This window comes from Meles meles, chromosome 2 (assembly GCF_922984935.1).
Source record: "Meles meles chromosome 2, mMelMel3.1 paternal haplotype, whole genome shotgun sequence".
Taxonomy (NCBI): Eukaryota; Metazoa; Chordata; class Mammalia; order Carnivora; family Mustelidae; genus Meles; species Meles meles.
Genome location: NC_060067.1, coordinates 152,928,654 through 152,951,255, shown reverse-complemented (window position 1 = coordinate 152,951,255; position 22,602 = coordinate 152,928,654). Strand labels below are relative to the sequence as shown.

Below are 22,602 nucleotides of genomic sequence, written 5' to 3'. Positions count from 1 at the left end.
GGAAGGGGGGAAAAAGGAAGAAAAGAAGGAACCCAGAGCTATTTATTATACAGTACGAACCATAGTCATGAGAGCATCACTAGGAGGCAGAGAACTGCCTGCACATGATACACATACAATGCCTGCTCTCTGCAAGGCCAAGCTGATGTGATGCAACTCTCACTTTTATTCCACAATCCAGTGTGTACACTACATAGCCTGACATTTATAATTACAAAATCCTTACAGTATTGCATTATATGTAATATAGTATTTTTCCCCTTCAGAATAAATTATAAAAATTATTGTCAGGACTCTAACATTTTTTTTTAAGATTTTATTTATTTATTTGAAAGACAGAGATCACAAGTAGGCAGAGAGACAGGCAGAGGGAGAGGAAGGGAAAGAAGGCTCCCTGCTGAGCAGAGAGCCCCATGCAGGGATTGATCCCAGGACTCTGCCGAATGCAGAGGCTTTAACCCACTGAGCCACCCAGGTGCCCCGAGGATTCTAACATTTTCTACCAGTGAGAAAATATCATCCAGAAAACGTGATGATGTCATGCAAGCTATATTACTAAAATAGCATATTTATGAAGTACTGTTACATACATATAGAATTCCATGAGAAAAACAAGATCTCATTATTCAGTTCTGTAAAAGCAAACCTATTTCCATGTCCCAGGAACTAGCCCCAGATAATAATGCTTTGTTAATGTGGTTTCTATGAACTCAAAAATTATATAGCAAACAAGGATCACAAGTCTCTGTAATTACAAATCTATTAAATTTAGATGTTGTCTTTTAACTATAGCAGATCTATATAGTAGTTTGCATGAGAACACACCATAGTTACACGCTCTTAATGAACACCTGCATTCCTCCAGGAGGGCGGCTATGAGTTAATGCTTTTGGAGGGGGGAGGGGCAGAGGGAGAGAGTGAGAGAGAATCCCAAGCAGGCTCCATGCCCAGCCTACAGGCCTGGTGTGGGGCCCAATCCCAAAACCCTGAGATCACAGGCCAAGCCAAAATCAAGAATCAGAAGTCTAACTGACTGAGCCACCCAGCTGTCCAGAGAAAGCTTTTTAAAAAGCAGAGACTGGTGTGTACTTATTTTCTGGTAAACACATTGCCTGTGTGAACTAGGTGTCTTTGAGCTTTCACTGAATTTTAGTCTTTCCAGTTTAAGAGAGGCTATTAGGGTTTAAAAGGGATACTAGGTTAAAGATGATAGCTAGATGATGAGATTATCAGGCTAACCAGGCCAGGTCAGTCACTTTGCTGTGGTATTCTCAGAGGGGAGAGGGGCTGGAATAAGGACACCTGGAAACTGGGAAGCAGAACAGGCATATAGTTTCGTTTGGTACTATTAATTACTATAGATAATAAATTTGCCCTTTTTCTAGAACTTAAAATTGTTTTTGTTTTGTTTTAAAGAATAAGCCAATCATGTTCACAAATTTTTCTTTGGACAAACAATGGACTAAAGGAATAAAATGTCTTGAGCAAGTCCACAAACATGATATGCAGTTCTTAAAACGGTATCTCTCAAAGTGTGGTCCATGTCTGGATTGTGCATGAGAACATCCCATGGCTCTATCCCAGACCTGGTGAATCCAAACCGCTGAAAGCAGAGCCCAGGAATTAATGCTCACCCCTTGACCTCACTCCTGGCTTTTTTCCTTTAGCAGATCTATTAAGGAGTTTCTAGGGGACAGTGAATTTATGTCATAATCATCTTACTGTATTTAAGAGTCATCTGCAGAGACTGTCACAGATTCCTGGGCTCTTTAGTACGTCAGAAGAAAGATGTTTAGTAAATATCTGCGGAAGAAGTAAGTACCTGAACAGACACAGGGGTGGAGTGGGGCAAGGGACACTAGAATATGTGTTTGGTAATCATTTTACACATGTAATCCTTATTTCTTCAAATGTACACGCATATTGTCTACCACTGCTAGTATTGAACACCCAATACTCTAAAAGAAAGAAAAAAAGAAATACTTCAAAATTTAAAAAGGAGAATTGAGCACACATAGTTGGCATCTGAGTAGGTGAAAAAGCAACCCTTAAATCAGCAAACCTGCCCTCTTTTAGAAGAAAGCAGATGGGTGTAAGGGACAAGATGCAGCCTTTGTAACCACTAGTTTCAACTTCATGTTACAGAGTACAATACCTTCAGTATGTGAAGCTTTTTTTTTTTTTTTTAAGATTTTATTTATTTATTTGTCAGAGAGAGAGAGTGAGCACAGGCAGACAGAATGGCAGGCAGAGGGAGAAGCAGGGTCCCTGCTGAGCAAGGAGCCCGATGTGGGACTCGATCCCAGGATGCTGGGATCATGACATGAGCTGAAGGCAGCCACTTAACCAACTAAGCCACCCAGGCGTCCCAAAGTATGTGAAACTTTTTGACCAAACTTGTGAATCTGTAAGTATGTATCAAAGTGTTTTGTGTTTCATATTACTTTAATCTCAACAGTTCTGGTCAAACTTACCTGTATTCCAAGGTCTTTCATTCTTGCAAATGCCAGCTCTCTCAAATTACCATGCTCTACTCCTGAACTGACTAAGGGCATTGGAATATCTCTGCAAAAGAAAGACATCAGCTGTTGTAAAATACAAATCATTCTCCACAGCAGTAAGGCAGGGATATTTAAAAAAAGGAAACAAACAAAACCCTACAGAGATCAGAAAAGCAGAATTATTCTAAACAGGAAGCAAGGTTCAGAGCTTCTCTGTTTTCCCATCCATGAAATCATGATTTTCACCTACTACTCAGGGTTTTTGTGAGGAAACACCCAATGAAAATCACTTTATAAGATTATAAAGTATAACATAAATGTCTGACAGCCATCAGTAATGATTTCTGGCTGAAGAGATAAATTTGCACTAAGCAAAACAAGAAATACAACTGTCTTTTAAAGTAAAATCCAATTTGTTTAAAGAGGAGAAATAGCAATTATTAATGCACTTCTTTATTAATAGCTTAAAAACACTTGCCCATACAGTTGCTGAATGACAAGTAACCAGGAAGCTCAAAAGCCTAGCTCAGCCAACAACTGGACTCAAAGAACACTCCCCCACATCTCCCTGTTTCCTAGAAATCTAAATTAGAAGTGACTCTGCATTAGAAGATTAACAGCTTGCCTAAAGATAAGAGGAGATAAATTTTATTTCCTGGCATCAATACAGCATAAAGTGCCAGGCATAAAGGAGATTTCAGTCAAAAGCTGAAGTTATGAGCTCTATTTTAGTAGCCCCCAACATCCTCTTCTAGACAAAAATCAGCATCTGACGATAAAAGTTAAAAAAAAAAATCTGAAGAATATGCTTAGCACATCTACTTCCTATTCAAAGGCAAGTCCTCAATTTGTTTTGTCTAATATTTGGTTCATTAGAAGAAAGATTTGAAGAATATATCTTTTCTTCTCATTTGATTTTGAATCAACTTGAGTTTTTTTCTTCTCTTTTTACTTATCCCTCCAAATATTAAATATATATAATTAGCTAATTCATCCATTTGATTCTAATAAGATTTCTCACTCACTCAAAAATATCAACAGCCAATCAATTATCATTAAAAGCTATACACAGTAAATCTATTAGGCTCTGGAAGCCAGTAGAGTTTCCATGAGACATTACATAAAGCAACGATAAGCCAAAATTCTTTAAGACAGTGACACATCAGTGAGTTCAGAGAGAGTGTGATATTAAAGAATATATTTTAGAGGGATTAGTTAATATATACGGTTTACTTACAGTTCTTAGCAAAAAAATTAACTTTCTATCTTCGGAACTATAATTTCTTAAAATCAAGTACATTTTAAATCAGTTGCAGGGGTGCCTGGGTGGTATAGCCAATTAAGTGGCCATCTCTTAGTTTCAGCTCAGGTCATGATCTCAGGTTTGAGATTGAGCCCTGCATGGGGCTCTGTGCTCAGCGAGCAGTCTGTGACCTTCTCTCCTTCTCCCTCTGCCCCTCCCTGTCATGTGCTGTCTCTCAAAAAAAAAAAAAAAATTAATAATCACATACAAGTAAATGAAGGTTACTGAAGCAAAAAAACAAAAACAAACAAAAAAACACATGATTTACTTCGGCCAGGAATGTGCAAATATACTGTTTTAAATATTTTACTGTTTCATATTATATAAGCCAAAGATCAAGTCTTCTAAGTGCCTTTTTTTTTTACTATGAAACATTTTTTAAGGTTTTATTTATTTGAGCATGCACACGCATATGCACATGCACAAGCAGGAGGAGGGGCAGAGGGAAAGGGAGCAGATTCCCCACTCAGTGCAGAGCCTGATATGGGGCTCTGGGGCTAAGAACCCTGAGATCATGACCTGAGCTGAAGTCAGATGCTTAACCAGCTGAGCTACCCAGGCGCCCCATTTACCCTGAAATATTTTATAAACAACTCACTAATACATGTACTTCCATGTCTTACAGTTAAAATTTAAAATCCTGTTATACATGTTGCTACAAAAGTTGGGTATTCATCCTTTCTGATGGAGGCCTAATACTCCATTGTGTATATGGACCACATCTTCCTTATCCATTCGTCTGTTGAAGGGCATCTTGGTTCTTTCCACAGTGTGGCAACCGTCGCCATTGCTGCTATAAACACTGGGGCACAGATGGCTCTTCTTTTCACTTTATCTGTATCTTTGGGGTAAATACCCAGCAGTGCAATTGCAGGGTCATAAGGAAGCTCTATTTTTAATTTCTTGAGGAATCTCCACACTGTTCTCCAAAGTAGCTGCATCAACTTGCATTTCTACCGACAGTGTAAGAGGGTTCTCCTTTCTCCACATCCTCTCCAACACACGTTGTTTCCTGTCTTGCTAATTTTCGCCATTCTAACTGGTCTAAGGTGATATCTCAATGTGGTTTTAATTTGAATCTCCCTGATGGCTAGTGATGATGAGCATTTTTTCATGTGTCTGATAGCCATTTGTATGTCTTTGTTGGAGAAGTGTCTGTTCATATCTTCTGCCCATTTTTTGATATGATTATCTGTTTTGTGTGTGTTGAGTTTGAGGAGTTCTTTATAGATCCTGGATATCAACCTTTTGTCTGTACTGTCATTTGCAAATATCTTCTCCCATTCCGTGGGTTGCCTTTTTGTTTTGTTGACTGCTTCCTTTGCTGTGCAGAAGCTTTTGATCTTGATGAAGTCCCAAAAGTTCATTTTCGCTTTTGTTTCCTTGGCCTTTGGAGACATATCTTGAAAGAAGTTGCTGTGGCTGATATCGAAGAGGTTACTGCCTATGTTCTCCTCTAGGATTCTGATGGATTCCTGTCTCACGTTGAGGTCTTTTATCCATTTCGAGTTTATCTTTGTGTACGGTGTAAGACAATGGTCGATTTTCATTCTTCTACATATAGCTGTCCAGTTTTCCCAGCACCATTTATTGAAGAGACTGTCTTTTTTCCATTGTATATTTTTTCCTGTTTTGTCGAAGATTATTTGACCATAGAGTTGAGGGTCCATGAATACCCAACTTTTGTAGCAACATGGATGGGACTGGAAGAGATTATGCTGAGTGAAATAAGTCAAGCAGAGAGAGTCAAGTATCATATGGTTTCACTTATTTGTGGAGCATAACAAATAACATGGAAGACGTGGGGAGATGGAGAGGAGAAGGGAGTTGAGGGAAATTGGAAGGGGAGATGAACCATGAGAGACCATGGACTCTGAAAAACAACCTGAGGGTTTTGAAGGGGTGGGGGTGGAAGGTTGGGGAACCAGGTAGTGGGTAATAGGGAGGGCATGTATTGGAGGAGCACTGGGTGTGGTGCAAAAACAATGAATACTGTTACGCTGAAAAGAAATTTAAAAAAAAGTGAAAAAAAAATCCTGTTATACATGACATTAATCTGATAAAATCACTGGCAATCACTATTAGTACTCATTGAATGGCAGATACATTTGATTCTTGTTATTCACTAGGCATAAATTCTATAAAGGTGCCATGAGCACTGTATTCGCAATTACTCAAACACTGTCCCTACAGAAAACACAGGGTTAGGTTTCTGTGAGCCTCTGTCACATTTTCTTCAACTGATTGATACATAAGCCTCTTTTATTTTATTTCTATGTAAAGATACTTTATTTAACATATATCTGACTCATTAACCTAACACTTGTGGCTAGCAGCAGTATAATTCATGTCTTAATGAAGCTCATCTAATATTTATTTTCTTCAGAAGGTTTATTACACCTTGGCTTAGGAATGCTAGACAGCAATTCAGCACTATGCTTGGGCCCTTTTAAACTGCAAAAATCAACACAAAGCACCAAAATGTGAAAAATGGATTATTTAGTAAGACTGTGAAAAGGACACCTATTTACACAGTATCAGAACAGTATCTTGTTCCTCAACAACCCTCCGAACACTAGTCTAACATGCGTAACTCCTGTTTCACCACCCCTATTATGACTGTCAAACTGGTGATTATCTATCATCCCTTTTATTAGTTGGGCTTGTATTGCAAGGAAGAGCTTTCTTTTCTCCATTTATTTATTCATTTATGAACTCATGGATTCCTTTTTTATTCAAAGAGTTGTAACCTGATGCTAATGTTATTTATTTTGTTGCTTAAATTAGATTTGGCCTGTGGGTATGTATTCAGGCTGGTTTCTGGGTCCTTTTGACATGTTCACCTTCTTTGAATATTTCCTTACTTTCTGGAACAACAATATGTTCCAGGTTTATTTTGTATGTTTGCTGCTCCAACCCTGGAACTGGCCAATGTTCCAAGCAGTCCTGATTCCTTTTAGTGGGGAATGGTATTTAGAAATCAAGACCTGAGCAATCACTGTGCTCATTATTACTGCGGTATCATTGCCTCCAGACTCAGTGTAAATAACCAAGAAATTTATGTATGTACGTACATACTTGTATGTGCATATAGGCGTTCGTATATGCATATACATAAATGTACATCTATAACTATTTCTATATGTAAATTTAAAAAGTCCTTGAGTTCATACTGATAATTACAATTCTAGTCCAGTGTTCAACTTTCCACCTTTCAAATTAGACGGTAAGAAATCTGGCTCTCGGGCGCCTGGGTGGCTCAGTGGGTTAAGCCGCTGCCTTCGGCTCAGGTCATGATCTCAGGGTCCTGGGATCGAGTCCCACATCGGGCTCTCTGCTCGCAGAGAGCCTGCTTCCCTCTCTCTCTCTCTGCCTGCCTCTCTATCTACTTGTGATCTCTCTTTATCAAATAAATAAATAAAATCTTAAAAAAAAAAAAAGAAATCTGGCTCTCTTATCTTTAGTATATTGACTTATTTGCTAAGTCAAATAGTTTATCCGCTAATCTAACTGCTCAAGCTGCCACCACTGCACTCTCTACCCTTACTCTCCAGTTCTTCAGATGACAGATATGCTGTGGTAAATGCCTCCATGGCACTGCCTCCATAGGTGATGGGATGGAGAGATGGGAAGGGAAAGAAAGATGGGCTCTGTACAAATATTTTAATAATGAACCAGTACTTTAAAAAGACACTAAAATTTTCAAAGGAAGTAAACTCTCTAAGGGATTGGTTTTATCATATAGTGTCATTAAGCAGAATTATAGAACAGAAATAATTACCAAGAGAGCTGGCTAATAATTTGTGGGGCCTAGTACGATGAAAATAGCCTCGTGTTAAGAAATTATTAATAATTTCAAGATGGTGAAAGCAAAGCATTAAGCCAAGTTCAAGGAGCTATGAGACTACACAGCTTACATGTCCCAGAAGCTAGCTCTGATTACCACGAAGCACAAACCAGAGAGGACCTAGTAATAGAGAGCTTTTTAATGATGTGAACAACTCATAAATATCCTTAAATTTATGTCTATCAATATAAAAATGCAACATTTTTCTTTTTAAAGATTTTATTTAGGGGTGCCTGGGTGGCTCAGTGGGTGAAAGCCTCTGCCTTCGGCTCAGGTCATGATCCCAGGGTCCTGGGATCGAGTCCTGCATCGGGCTCTCTGCTCACTGGGGAGCCTGCTTCCCCCTCACTCCTCTGCCTCTCTGCCTGCATGTGGTCTCTATAAAATAAATAAATAAGATTTTATTTATTCATTTGAGAGAGATAGGGAGAGTGCACGCACAAGTGAGCATGAGCTGGGGGGAAGGGCAGAGGGAGTAGGAGAAGCAGACTCCCTGCTGAACAGGGAGCCCCGACAATGTGGGGCGACCCTGAGATCATGATCTGAGAGGAAGGCAGATATTTAATGACTGAGCCACCCAGAAGCCCTGCAACATGGTTTTGGTAGTCTTTGCCAGTGACATGCTTAGAGTATATCAGATGGGAGTTCTTCCTCATTAAGGAAAGAGACTCTAAAAGTGGCACTCTCCACTTTTAGAGGTAAGGTCTCTTTCAATGAAAACAAAGGGACAGAATTCTATGTATCCTAAGCACCTTTTATGTGCAAAGGAGTGTATTAAGCAATCTGGAACATAATGAGAAACAGATACTGTTATAGTTTTCTAGGAGTTCAAAGCCCAGGTGAGATTACTGACCATCTGAATTCCATCTAGGTAGGAGTTAAAATTATTTTTAGGTTTTCTCAATTTGTTTCAATCTAGTTTCACTTTCTTGACTTGAAAAGAGATTATACTCAAGAATATTTATTCACTTTCCTATTTCAGTAGGTAACATTTTAAGCTTAGAGGTGCTAATATTTGCAATTTGCTCATCAAAAACCTTTCAAAGTGATGTCTAGAGTTTTTTTGGTCTGAAGGTTCTCAAGCTTCAGAAGCATGTTTTGGTTGCAAATTGGTATTCCTATTCTAATGGTTCACAGTGACTTAAATACCACACTGAGGCAGACAGCTGTCAAATAGCCCGCAGGCAGCAGCACTTTAATGTGGCTCCATCATGTGTCTGGACAGAATTTTATATTCAATCATTCACTGAATCCTTCAGGGGCACAACAGAGAATCATCTATTAGAATATTGCTTCATAAAAATAAGATGTTACTGATTCAAGTGTCATAAAATTAAAAGTGTAAATTATAAATTAGTTAAGAAAAGGTGGGGGAAATGTCTAATTAAAAATACCAAGTAATCTATTAGTAAAATACAGCATTAAAAAAAAGGCCAAGTATAAAACATTGTATTTTCACTTGAAACACCTTCTCTCCTACTTTCCTTCCTCTCTCCCCTTCTAACACCTATCTGAAAAACAATTCCTAAAATCTCCCTGTATGTTTAGATTCACCAGTCAATGCTAAGTTTATTACCTGTAATTGGTAGAAGTTGTCACTAGGGGACCCTACATAGAAATAGCCAGATATCGTAAAGGCACAGAACACAAAGACACAGATGATTTGCCTTTACTATGGTTTAAAACAAAAATAAACTCTAATTATTAAATTACCTAGATTCAACACTCTGGGAGGAGACTTTTTTCCCTTGCCAATGGTTTATCAGTTTTCTACATCCTCAGAGTTGCTCTAAAAGTTTAAAACTGAAGCTAGAAGGAACATTGTGGAGTCAAAACCATATGATTCCCTTTGCACAAATCAGATTTCTCAGTTACTTAACACTCTCTAAAGACCCAGTCTTTTCTTGTACACATCTGTATATAATGTTTCAGTTACCCACTAAAACTTTCTTTAGCACCTCTATTTCAAAATTTTACTATCCAGCTATCAATACAAATTTCCTTCTAGAGGTCCAGATATACCAAATTTGAGCTATAACCAAATATAAAATGAATAAAATATAAAATATTAAGCTGAGACATGAAGCGTTCTACCAGAAAACAGCTATCAGTCTGTTATTGAGTGTTAAATGTACTATGTGAATATGGCTTTTTATCTCCCTAGTTTTTGTATTTGTCTAGAAGAATAGAGATAATTCAAAAGGCCTCTGAAAGGTAAAACTGAGATTTTCTCTGCGTTATTTCAATAAAAAGCACCATCTCCTTTATGACCCAAATTCTATGACTGGCAACGTATATATAAACAGAACTGATTGAAGAAGCAACAGAAATAATAATCAGTTATAGGAAAAAAGTGTTAATCTTCACTAATAACTACAGAAATGCAAATTAAAACCCCTAGATAAATAAAAAATATAAGCATCTGATTCTATAGAGATTGTGATTAAACCAATAACTACTTATTACTCTGAATTGGTAGCTTATCCTAAACCCTTTAGAAAACTTTATCACTATACATAGCAGTAACCACAAAATTCATTTATACTCCCCTTGTTCCATAAAGGTATATTCATCATCATCTTACTTGGTTCCTTTATCATGAGTGATCCTTCTCCTAGATTATACTACTCTAGTAGATGGCTTCATCAAAAGTAAAAATAGATTTTTCTACCTACATGGATTTTAGTTGTCATGAAGGTTAGGATAATGATTAAAAAAAAAAAGTTAGAAGCAACCTACATGTCCAACATCAGGGAACAGTTAACTAAATGAGACAGACTGAAATACTAAACTACAGTGCTGCCATTAAAATTATAACTATGAAGATTATTCTAAGTCTTTAGTGAGAAATGGAACACAAAAATGCAAACAAATATTTGCCAGTGTATAAAATGTATTGCTATGTAAAGATGTATCCCAAACATATAAGGAAATTTTTGGGAAAATAAAATAAGCCTGTTAAGATATATTTTGAAAGTGCTTTTAAAGTAGCTTTATAGAGAAGTTATTTTGTTCATGTAAATACAGTGCTTTTTGGCTGGAACTTAAGTAGAAAATATGAGTTCTGGATAGCTAGTAATATCCTACAAACTCTGTTGGAAAAAAATTATAAAATCACATGCTCCAAAAGAAATGCATTGTGATCAGTGAATGGTGGTACACAGAAACATTCTCTACCTCAGCACTGTAAAAGTCTAGGCTAGAATTTCAGTGATTATTGAAAACAAAAAACAACTCAATATAAAATAAATTTGATAAGTTTTTATGCAGTATACACAAAGAAAATAAAAATGGGCAAAAAGCAAGTAGCAAAACATAAATCGGAATGGATTCTTACGCATGCAGCCATTGCAATAGTTCAGTAATATTCAATGCAAAAAATAAACTAATTTGAAGGAATTCTGTCCAGGATTATTGGGAAACAAATGCTTTAAATTAGTGCATGGCACATTAAAAAAATAAAGAATTCTAATAGAAACTTGTTAACAACAGCATAGTTATATCAGAAACAAAAAATACAAAAATAAAATAGAAACTATCATGAAGATTTTAATCTTTATTCTAAAAAACCTAGAAATAATCGCATTCAAAATTAAGCAAATTATCAGTCCCAAAGTATGCAAATCTGACATCCCAGGTAGACTTTGCATGACTCTCTCCACCAAAGGCATTTGCTATGTTAGGAACTGAGTTGAGTCATCATGATTTTGAAATAAATTGAGTGAGTCTGAGGATATTACTAATTACATGTTTTAAAAGAGATTGTACCTCTTGTTTTACAGCATTAAGTTTTAATTCACCCACACATCTGTAAAGTAAAAAAAGAGTGTCACTTCAAAATCTCAAGCCTACACCCACCTGTACCGTTTGTCCTGCATAAATCTTTTAAGTGATGTATTGACAGAGACGTAGAACTGACAGTTTGGCTTCTTGGAATTAGAGCTGGGGGACACTTTTATTGCCAGATTCTCCAGAGAGAGCTCTACTGGGGTCATGACAGGAGAACTGAGAACAGACTTTCTCTCCTCAGCCTCATGTTGGTTACCCATAATATTATGCCCTTCTCACATACAACCTTTGGAAGTATTAACACACATGTTCTTAATTCTTCTGGTCATGATGCCCTTACAATTTTCCTGTAGAGATTATTTTGCTGCTCTTATTTTCTCAAAGTCTTTATTTTCTTAGTTGGTGGTAGGTCAGGATAATGGTGATATTTCATAGTCTATAAACTTAAGCTTTTAATGTTATAGCAATGTCTCTGTTGGTTTTGACTCACTGGTTATAGCAGTAAGAAATTTAAAACTGAAAGTGAAGGGGGAGAATGCAAATTCTTCACCTGATTGCGTGAGCTATGCCTTGTTACTTATGGTAAGAAAACTATGGTGTCTATGGCTGTGACATTTCTATCTACTCTGATATTTGCTGCCATTCTCTGCTGCTGGGAAGTATTATCTTCTGAGCTCTCTGGCTGCCCTGCAGTGTAAGTGCCTGACATTAAGCTTTCTGCAGCGTGAGTGCTTGACATTAAGTTTTTGATTGTTGAGGCATCCATTTCAAAAGACATCTATCCTGAGTAAACATATTACTAGCTGTGTGACATAGCTACTAGCAAAACAACCAAATAAGGATTTAGACGGCCCCGTCCCCCCATGAAGTTCTCTCTTTGAGAAAGCCCTTGGTAACCTACATAACTGACCCTCGGAGTGGCCTCATTTTCTTCCTTATCACACCCTAATCCCCATTTTTATTCTCTAAGTTAACCAGTGAGTGAACCCACAAAACCCTAGACACTCTACCCTTGGATCCTAATAAAGGCAGGGGGCCAGGTTCATGCCTTTCCTGCATTCCCCCTCAAGTTCACTGTGTACCTATTGGGTTTGCTGGGCTTTCCAGGACCCTTGAGTCTTGTTTCTCAAAGTCCCCTGATAGTTTTTGCTGAAGTGTGTCTTGCAGTTATAATAAGCAGCATAAGGGCTAGTCCAGCAACACTGGCCCCCATGGGGAAATATGTGTTGGGGCCCACTATGAGTAATAAGGGCCAGGTGAGTATCTCAGGTACTCAGAGCTGATAAGATCACCATCATTAAGTTGCCCTCAACACAACAGATTTGCTTTTTCATACTCAGCTGCTGGGAAGTAGTATCTTCACTTTTATCTCATTGCTCAAGTCAGTTAAATGCAAATAATCTTTATCTTTTGTTTTTGTTAATACTACTTATTGCATCTTTGCTTTCTATTGTATTAGTTTACATTTTTTGAAACAATCTCAAAGTTACAGAAAAAGTCCCAAGTGCAGTACAAATAACTATTTTCCTAAATTATTTGATGATAAATTGGGAACAAGATGTTCCAACATCCTCAGAATACTGAAAGTATTTCCTACAACAGGGATATTCTCTTACACAACCATAATACAACCACCAAAATCAGGAAATTAACAACAGTACTTTACTACTGTCTAATCCTGGACTCCACTGCAGGCTCACCAGTGTCTAAACAATGTCCTTTATAGCAAAAGGGTCCAGTCAGAACCCTGTGTTGTATTTAGGTGTCATGACCTTTTAGTCTCCTTCAAAATGAAACTCTTTCTTTAATTCTTATAATTTTGAAGATTTCACACTATTTTTTAGAGTACCTCTCAATTTGGGATTGTCTGTTGTTTCCTCATAATTAAATTCAGATTACTGAGTTTTGGCTGAGTAACACAGAAGTGATACAGTCATACTATCATTTGGCGCATTAACTGACTTGTACTATTACTGATGGTATTCACTTTCACCAGCCGCCAGTCTTCTCCACAGTCAAGTTACTTATTTCTGTTCTGTAATTAATAAGCATATTGTAGGGAGGGATTCTGAAACAATGTACAGTCAATATGCATTATTCTCAGTAACTATATTCTACAAAGTTGTCATGAATGTTGAGTTAGTGAATATTAAAACACTGCTCCTAGGGGCGCCTGGGTGGCTCAGTGGGTTAAAGCCTCTGCCTTTGGCTCAGGTCATCATCCCAGGGTCCTGGGATCGAGCCCCATATCGGGCTCTCTGCTCAGCAGGGAGCCTGCTTACCCCCTCTCTCTCTGCCTGCCTCTCTGCCTGCTTGTCATCTCTGTCTATCAAATAAATAAATAAAATCTTAAAAAACAAAAAAAACAAACACTGCTCCTAGGGGAAATACAGGGCTAGGTTCCTGTGAGCCTCTGGTCACAACATTTTCATTAATCAACATATAACCTTGCTTCACATGTGTTTAAGAAACTCATATTATATATATATATAAAATTGTTGATACAACACTGAACTCCTGGCCAACAGTGCTATACTCAAGGCCGAATGAGGCTTATATAACATATGTAATTTCTCCATAAAGCACATCATAGCCTTCCTGCACTTAGGAACACTACACAACATTTCAGTACCACCCTTAAGGATCATTTTACATAGTGAAATCACCAACAAATAGCACAAAAATGCAAAATACCATCGCATTAAAAAGACTGTGAAAAAGACACACACACTATATTTATTTATTATGCTATTTATAATTATTTCTGTATCTACCTATATGCTGAAAACCATGAGTTCACACCAGTATCTCCTATTCTAAAACACCACGGGGTACATTCCAATTTTCTCCTTTTTCACATTTCTAATTCCCATTCCAGATAACACAAAGCCTAGCTCCCATTATCCTTAATATTATCTACTTCCTAGATCAACCTTCTACAAGTAACCAATCTTCCACTGCTGTTCTCTTCTCTGCACCCCACCCCCCACCGCCCCAGGACGTGTCCTCGGCCTGCTCAGTTCTGACATCCTGCGCCAGACCAGACCTCAGCAAGAATGCCCTCACTACCACATCCAGGCTGCCAGAGACCACACAATAGCACTGTCTCCTCCACAACAGCAGCCTCCATGCCCTGTGGCTCCCTACTTCTGGGCGGATTGCTGCATTGTGAGCACCTTCTAATGTCTTCCGAGTTGTCTGAGAAGGGTTGAAAAAGAAGGGGAAGGACAACGCAAACAGTTTTGGCAGCTGAGTTTTCCTCAGTATTTAAAAGAAAAAAAACCAGATCATACAGGCAATTTATATCCTTAAACTGGGCCAATAATTTAAAGAATTTAAGAAATCAATAGTGTAAATATCCTTCAACTTTTAAGCAAATCCATTACTTTATATTCTTGATAATTTTCCTTTAGTTGATCATTCTGCTTATTTTCAGTACTCATTGTTTTATATTATTAGGAACACAATTTTTGTGCTCAGTGGAGTAATAGTCACAGCAACTGATTGTACACACATTTGCTAGTCACCTTTTCACCTTTTGTTTGTACTAGAATCTAGGCAGCTTTTGGCAAGGTGGTGGAAATGTGCCTTCCTCACCAGCAAATACAGGGATGACTCTGTCAGGATTGTAGGTAGACAGGTAACTTTACGCTAAAATTTTTCTTCAGTGTTATGTTTCTTATAAAATAAATAAATAAGTAAAGGTCATGATTGCAAATGACATCTTAGTTTTTCTCTCCTCTAGGAAAAAAGCAGTTGAAATGATTTCCTTCATGTCATCAGGAATAGGTCACTCTTTCTCCACATTTACATTAATATCTGTGAAGAATGGTTATTGCTACTCTTTCTTCCTTTAGAGGCTCTATAACAGGGATAACAGACACATGCCTACACTTCCTTCCTCCGTACTCACTACTGTATCCAGACTGAAGTAGGCCTGGAAAAGGAAATTCTGGAACCAACATCATGTGTATGTACCATCGTACTTTCATCTCCTGGCACGTGAATCAATGGAGAGATGAACACATGAATAAATAAGATACTGGAAAAGTGGCTTGGACATGCTGTCCTTTCATTTCCATCTCTATGTATAGACAGAATTCCAGGTCTCATTTCTAATTAAAAAAAAAAAAAAAAAGATTCAAACTCCTCAATATTAAGGACTGTTCTCATTAGAAATTAAACAGACTCATTTTTATTACTGATTATTAATATTATTTCCAGCATAAAAGGTAACACACTACCTCTGTACTCGGTACACTCGAGTCCATGGAGGCACAAGGGCAAGGATCCGAGCCACTAATTCAATCAGGTCGCTAGGAGAATAACTCTTGTATCTTCCTGATTTCCAGAGCTCATAAAGCCCAGTTCCACGAATCACCAGGGTAGGGTAGAGTTTCAAACCATCAGGACGAAAAGCAGGGTTCTCGAAAAATTCCTATGAATGGAGAACAGAAAATGACCACTCCAGCAGTTATGCAGAGACTGATGAAGTTTTCCACAGTCAAGTTTCAGTCCTGGGCCAGCTTCTTACACATACATACCTACCAAGTCCTTAGACTGCTTTCCTTTCCTTCAAGGGAGGGGATACAGACAAAACAGCAACTCACTGTTTTACAATCTCCCTGGAACAAAATGTGTGTGCACTGGTTTACAAAGCCCTTGTTAATCCAGCCGGTCTATTGCTGCAATCTCATCTCGTGCCACCCTCACCACCTTGCCTTTCTGCCTTTTGCAAAGGCAATTTCCTCTGTCTGGAGAGTACATCAATTTTACTTCATCTAGCTAATCTCTAGGTCTCAGCATGAATGCCAATTCTTCAGAGAGGCCTTCCTGACCTTCAAATACAAGTTGCCTCACTTAAAAAAAAATTCATATGAATTCTATATTACTGCTTTCTTAATATCACACTGATAATTTATTCGATGCCTGCCTCTAGACTGTATCCTCCTTTCATATAGAATATACTTAATTGTTTAAACTTCTAAAAAAGTCGTGACAGAGATCATCACTTGCCTACAAAACCTAAAATGTTTACTATACAGCCCTTAGCAGGAAGAGTATGCCAGTCCCTGGATAGGCCTATTTTGTCTTCAGGCCAACTGGCACCATTCCTAACCTGGGATACACACTATTTGTTATCTAGACACTGAGAAATACATCTAATTTATCTACTTTGACACAGTCATTTCCTGTATTGTATCATCCCAGCTGGCTTTATTTGGGATAAAGCAAGGAGACACCAGGCATTATCCTTTCCATGACTTTGCACTGCTCATTTGCTTTTAATTTAGCACACTGTGTAACAGAGGAATGAAGGTGGACTCAGTTTCCTCTCACTCCACCCCGGCATTAGTATCGATAGAGCTAGCTGTACTGTATCTTGTGACTTTAACAATGCTTTTTATCTCATGCTACCTTATTCTTGAAGAGCTTTCCATTGCTTCACTTGCTTTTCAAAGAACTGTAACTCTCTCTCACTAATTTTTCAATCTCTCTCACTAATTTTTGTCATATTCTTAAATGCTGTATTCTTTGTGCATCATTTGGTTTTAGGGATATTCTTCTGTAACTGCATGTAATTTTCTGTGTACCATTTATATATTAATGATTTATTAAGCCTTTATAAGTAGTCTATAGCCACCCAAAAGAACATATATGCAAGTCATTCTGTACCTAGTTTGAACCCATGTTGGAATACAGGATTTCAGAAAAGTAGTTCAAGTGCTTCTATGATAAATTTAGAAGACAGATGGGCTAATAAGAATGATGATAGGTGAAATTGGTTCTGGACTTCTGGTTAAACAAGAATTGAAACATGTGTTTCCTTCCTTTCCCTCCAAAATCATAGTAATATAAGAGATGAACTTTTATAAAAGTATAAACCCAGAAGATGGGGCGCCTGGGTGGCTCAGTGGGTTAAAGCCTCTGCCGTCGGCTCAGGTCATGATCCCAGGGTCCTGGGATCGAGCCCTGCATCGGGCTCTCTGCTCCGCAGGGAGCCTGCTTCCTCCTCTCTCTCTCTCTGCCTGCTTCTCTGCCTACTTGTGATCTCTGTCTGTCACATAAATAAATAAAATATTTAAAAAAAAAAAAAGTATAAACCCAGAAGAACAAAAAGAACATCAGAGGAGATGCGGGTTGGGGGTTAGAGTACAGGACCAGTGATAGTAATAAATCTTTGGAAGATTGGCAAATGACTTTGCAGGTAAATAGAGCTGTAAGCAAAGTTATCTGCAAAAGTGAATACCAATGAAGGTGCAGCTCAGTCACACTAGAGTCCCAGAAAGGCTCCTGAGTCAAATGTACCATTAACCAGGCAGGACGGAAGAAATCATGGGATCAAAGTCTGAACATTGAAGGATTTATCCCTTATTCCTTTGCCCTGTCTACAAGGCATTTGTTCTGCCCTGCCCATTTGTTCCTGGAGAAACTCCTGAATGCTGTGATTCCAGGTACAAAGGAAGGCCTAGGTGAGGATAAAGGCTGAAAACAGAGAGATTAAGTGAAAGCCAGCATACTGGTGAATTCCCTGCCTTGCTTCCAGGATGCCAGCAGTCAATTTTGTGACCTACTCATACCAGCCACTTCCAAGCAGGAAGTTGGAGAGTTCATCTCTGGATTAAGCAAATGGCCCTAAATAAGAGTTCAAGATACTGATATTTGAGAATCCCCTAAAGAAAAGGACATCTCGGGGCCCCTGGGTTGGCCTCTGCCTTCGGCTCAGGTCATGATCCCAGGGTCCCGGGATCGAGCCCCGCCGCGTTGGGCTCTCTGCTCTGCGGGAAGCCTGTTTCCTCCTCTCTCTCTGCCTGCCTCTCTGCCTACTTGTGATCTCTGTCTGTCAAATAAATAAATAAAATCTTTAAAAAAAAGAAAAGAAAAGGAGATCTGGGGCATGCCTGGCTGGCTCGGTCAGTGGAACATGTGACACTTGATTTTGAGTTGTGAGTTCGAGCCCCATGTTGGTGTAGATTACTCAAAAATAAAAATTGTAAAAAATATAAACAAAATAAAACCTTAAAAAAAGAAAAGGAAAGCTTACTACATGCATATCTTTCAATGAGGTATACCAGTATCTAGCCACCCAGAGCTTGCAATCTGTTCTTTCAGTCCCTTACTTTTAAAATTTTAATTTTATTTATTTTTTCTAAGAGAGGGAGAAAGGGGGGTGATGGAGCAGAGGGAGAGGGAGAGAGAGAATCTTAAGCAGGCTTAACCACGCCCAGCAAAGAGCCTGACATGGGGCTCAATCTCACAACCCTGGGGCGAAATTAAGAGTTGGATGTTTAACTGACTAAGCTACCCAGGCCCCCCTGGTGCCCTACTTTTAAAGTATGACCATCTGGCTAAGGATCACCAGAAATTTGAAGGAAGCCTAGAAAATAAAGGGCAAAACAAAACAAAAAGAAAAAAAAAAAAGGAATGTGGAGGAAAGATGCATTGCATAAAGGAAAATAAAACAAAACAAACAAACAAAAATACCCACCAAAACCCTATAATTCCCTCAGAGAGAGAAGATCTATTACATCCATTAAACAAGAATAGGATGGTGGGGAAAAATCAAACAACCAGAAGGTAAGAAAGAACTCCTGAAAATCAAAGCTATAATAAAAAGAAAAACATTTAACTGAAAAACTGAAAGATAAATATAAGAATAGAAGAAAGCAGGAAAAAAAGGACAAATAGGTAAAAAATATATGAAAACATTTGATAAATATGGGAGATCCAACATTTGCCTAAGAGGAATTTAAAAAAGAGAACACAGAAAATGAAAGGGGAAAGTTAGCCAGTGGTACAAAGATATTTCCCAGATGACAGATTCTTCAAAAATCTAGCACAATTAGTTAAAAAAAACTCTTGCCAAGATACAGCACTGTGAAATTTCACAATACATGGGATAAAGACAATTTCTTAAACAGAGTTAACAAAACAAAACACCCAGGTTACATAGATCACAAGATTAAAGGATAAAGAATATAGGATTAGGAATAAAAACACATCATGTTCCTTAACAACAATGCTAAAAGCTACAAGGCAATGGTGCAATGCCTTTAAAAAATGTCTTTACACAAGTCTGTAAGTGTGAAGGTTGCATAGAGCCATTTTTTGAGCACACCAAAGGGTTACTTTCTATGAGGAATTTTTCCTAAGGAACCTGGTAGAAAATGTCTTTTAGTAAAGTCAAGGAATAAACAAATGAAAAGGGTTAACTTGGAATCCAGAAAACAAAGAATCCAATCCAGGAGATTGGTGAAGAGAAGACCTCCAAGAGGATAGTTGTGAACCAGGCACAGAGAACTGCCAGTTTGGAGTTGGAAGATAAGACATCCACAAGACTCACCACTGACTTGACTGCTTACTTAATCTCATCAGGCCGGCCTCTTCAACTGCAGAGACTACATCAGGTGGTCTTTCCCTGACAGAATGCTACAGTGACAAATACACTAGCCATCCCTAGCCATCCCTGCCACGTAGTAAATCAATCAGATTAGCTCAGTGGGAGAAAAAAAAGAACTTGTGTCAGATGTTAATGGACTTTGAAAGACTTCTGCTAACTGACAGATTCTGAAGAGAAACAGATATTCTTCAAGCATTTTCAGCAATCTTAGATTGGATACTCAAGAGCAGTCTAATTATTAAAGGAATAAAACACCAAAACAGCTAAAGGTTACTTTGAGAAATAAGTTCTATCTGAGGACAGACGGAAAGGGCAAAGTTAATGCTTTTAGGATAAATTCCTGAATTTCCACCACAAAAGGACTTCCAGCTTTATAAGAAGAAAGAAAACTTCATTTCTGAGTTCCTGGAAAATATAAGCAAATGCTATTTATCACGCACAGCTACAAGCTCTGCACCTACCACTAGATAAGAGTGTGAATTTGTCGTGAACAGATTCATAAACAGATACTAAGAGTAGTGACCCAGAGCTGACCTAAACAACAAAGCATGAGATCTAAGCCAATTTATAACTAGCACGCTATAGGCATACAACCCAAGATACAGCTGTGATATCTCAGTAGGCTGGGTAGTAGATTTATGGATCTATGCCAGGCAAGGCTATCATGTCCTCTATAAAGATAACATTTGCTATACTCCTGTAATTATACCAGCAGACTCCTGATTTAGCAACCCTCCTTGAGGAACAAAACACATTAATTAAGGAAAAAATACCTTTGGGTTGCTAATGGTGGAACAGTAAAATAAAGTAGGGAAAAAAGTTTTTGAAGTATAAAACAGGGGTGCCTGGGTGGCCCTGTCAGGTCAGTGTCTGCCTTTGGCTCAGGTCATGATCTCAGTGTCCTGGGATTAGGCCGTGCATGGGGTTCCCTGCTCAGTGGGGAGTCTGTTCCCTCTTCTTCTGCTAGTCCTACTAATTCAGGAAAGCTTGTGAATTCCAAATAGGCCCAACAAGATTTCCTAAAACAAAAACTAGTTTTAAAAGTTTTTGTGTAAACTTTTACTGGAGTGTATCTTAGATAGAAAAAAGTACACAAACTCGAAGTATGTATCTTGAAAGATTTTTACATATCTCATAACCAGCACCCAGACACTCAAATTAAGAAAAAGAATATCAAAACCTTAGAAGCCCACCTCATGCATGTTTCCAGTTATAATTCCACCCAAAGTTTTTGGACTTCACAACAGAATTGTGTATTAGGCAGTCTGTTGGATCTGGTTTCCTTTGCTCAATTTTATGTTGAAAAAAATCAGCCATATTGTTTCATGAGGTTGTAATTAATTTATTATTTTTCATAGTATTTCACTGACTACATCACAATTTATTTATACATTCTATTGTTAATGGACCCTTGTTACTGCTCTGATATTACCAACAATAACTTGTGACTGTGACTTTTGGTAAATATGTGTAGGCATTTCTGTTGAGTATACATCTAGGATGGGTCTTGGGGTATGCATATATATTCACCCTTAGTAGATAATGTCAAACATGATGTACCAATGTACTAGCAAGAAATGAAGAATTCCAGTTGCTCCATCCTCTTACCAACACTTGGTTTTGTCTTTTTTCATTTTAGCTATTCTTAGCTTTTCTGGTGAGTATGTAGTAGGAATGCATCATAGTTTTAAATTTCATTTCTTTGAAGATTAATGATTTTGAGAACTTTTAAGTACGTTTATTGGCTATTTGAATATCCTATTTGTGAGTGTTTGTTCAAGTATTTTTCCCCATTCTCCTATTGGGCTATCTGCTTTTTTCTTACTGATTTGTAGAAATTCTTTATTTTAGGGCAATTTAATTTTGCTCTAGAGAGAAATGTTAGCTCTATTTTGTCACTCATTTATTTGTTGCGATGCAGTCAGAAGAGTCATACAGTCCTTTTGAGTTCTTCTGAAAAGATTACAAACAAGATCTGTTTACATGAAGAATTGTCTTTGCCATATTATTACTGAACTATTCTTTATTCTGAGGATACTAAGGAAAATGAATAGTAAGACAGCTATTTGGTATTATTTGAAATGTACTGTATTTTCTTCTAAGGATACCTAAAGTAATGAATTCTGATTATATATCTGGTCCACCTAGGAGCTGTGCTAAAGAAAAGTGTTTCAGGGGCCTTTTAGGCTTGGAGTCTAGGTACCTGGCTATTAACTACTGAGGAGAGGCCATTAGACTCAAAATCTACACAGCTAACACTGGGGAATTAGTAATAGGGACATTTATGAATTAGTACTATATTATAAACATGCCTTCAGTTGTAATTCACTGGCTTAAAAATTGTAAAGATAAACTTTTGGCAAGGAAAGAATGAATTATTAAATATGTCCCAAATGAGGCCAGGTGAATTCCATTTTTCTAAATAGAAAAATTAAATATTTCTGTGAATGAAATAATTTGATAAATACTTTCACTCTCTTCTCTAAAAGAATATCCCAAAGTACTTTCTCTAGCTAAGAATTTGAAGGAGAAAAAAAAAAAAAGAGTTCTGATCAATCTCATTTCCCAAGACAACAGGAACACAGATCAAGCAAACATGTGATAGAGTAACAAAAAACACCCCCAAAACAGGTGTGCCTGGGTGGCTCAGTGGGTTAAAGCCTCTGCCTTCGGCTCAGGTCATGATCCCAGGGTTCTGGGATCGAAGCCCCGCATCGGGCTCTCTGCTGAGCAGGGAGCCTGCTTCCCCCTCTATCTCTGC

The 22,602-nt window shown here is 37.9% G+C and overlaps 1 protein-coding gene across 3 annotated transcripts in view; it reads right to left on the bottom strand.

Annotated features, from left to right (window-relative positions):
- The window catches only part of ELP3 (elongator acetyltransferase complex subunit 3), a 103,360-nt gene that overhangs the window by 31,879 nt on the left and 48,879 nt on the right, over window positions 1-22,602 (bottom strand). For all 3 annotated transcript variants that reach the window (XR_006817499.1, XM_045998561.1, XM_045998559.1), the window contains exons 10-11: window positions 15,685-15,878; window positions 2,475-2,565 (exon numbers count right to left, since the gene is read on the bottom strand). Coding sequence is in view for 2 of the 3 variants with exons in the window: in XM_045998561.1 (XP_045854517.1) it covers window positions 2,475-2,565; window positions 15,685-15,878 (285 nt within the window). In the remaining variant the exon portion in view is untranslated. The remainder of the gene's footprint in view (window positions 1-2,474; window positions 2,566-15,684; window positions 15,879-22,602) is intronic.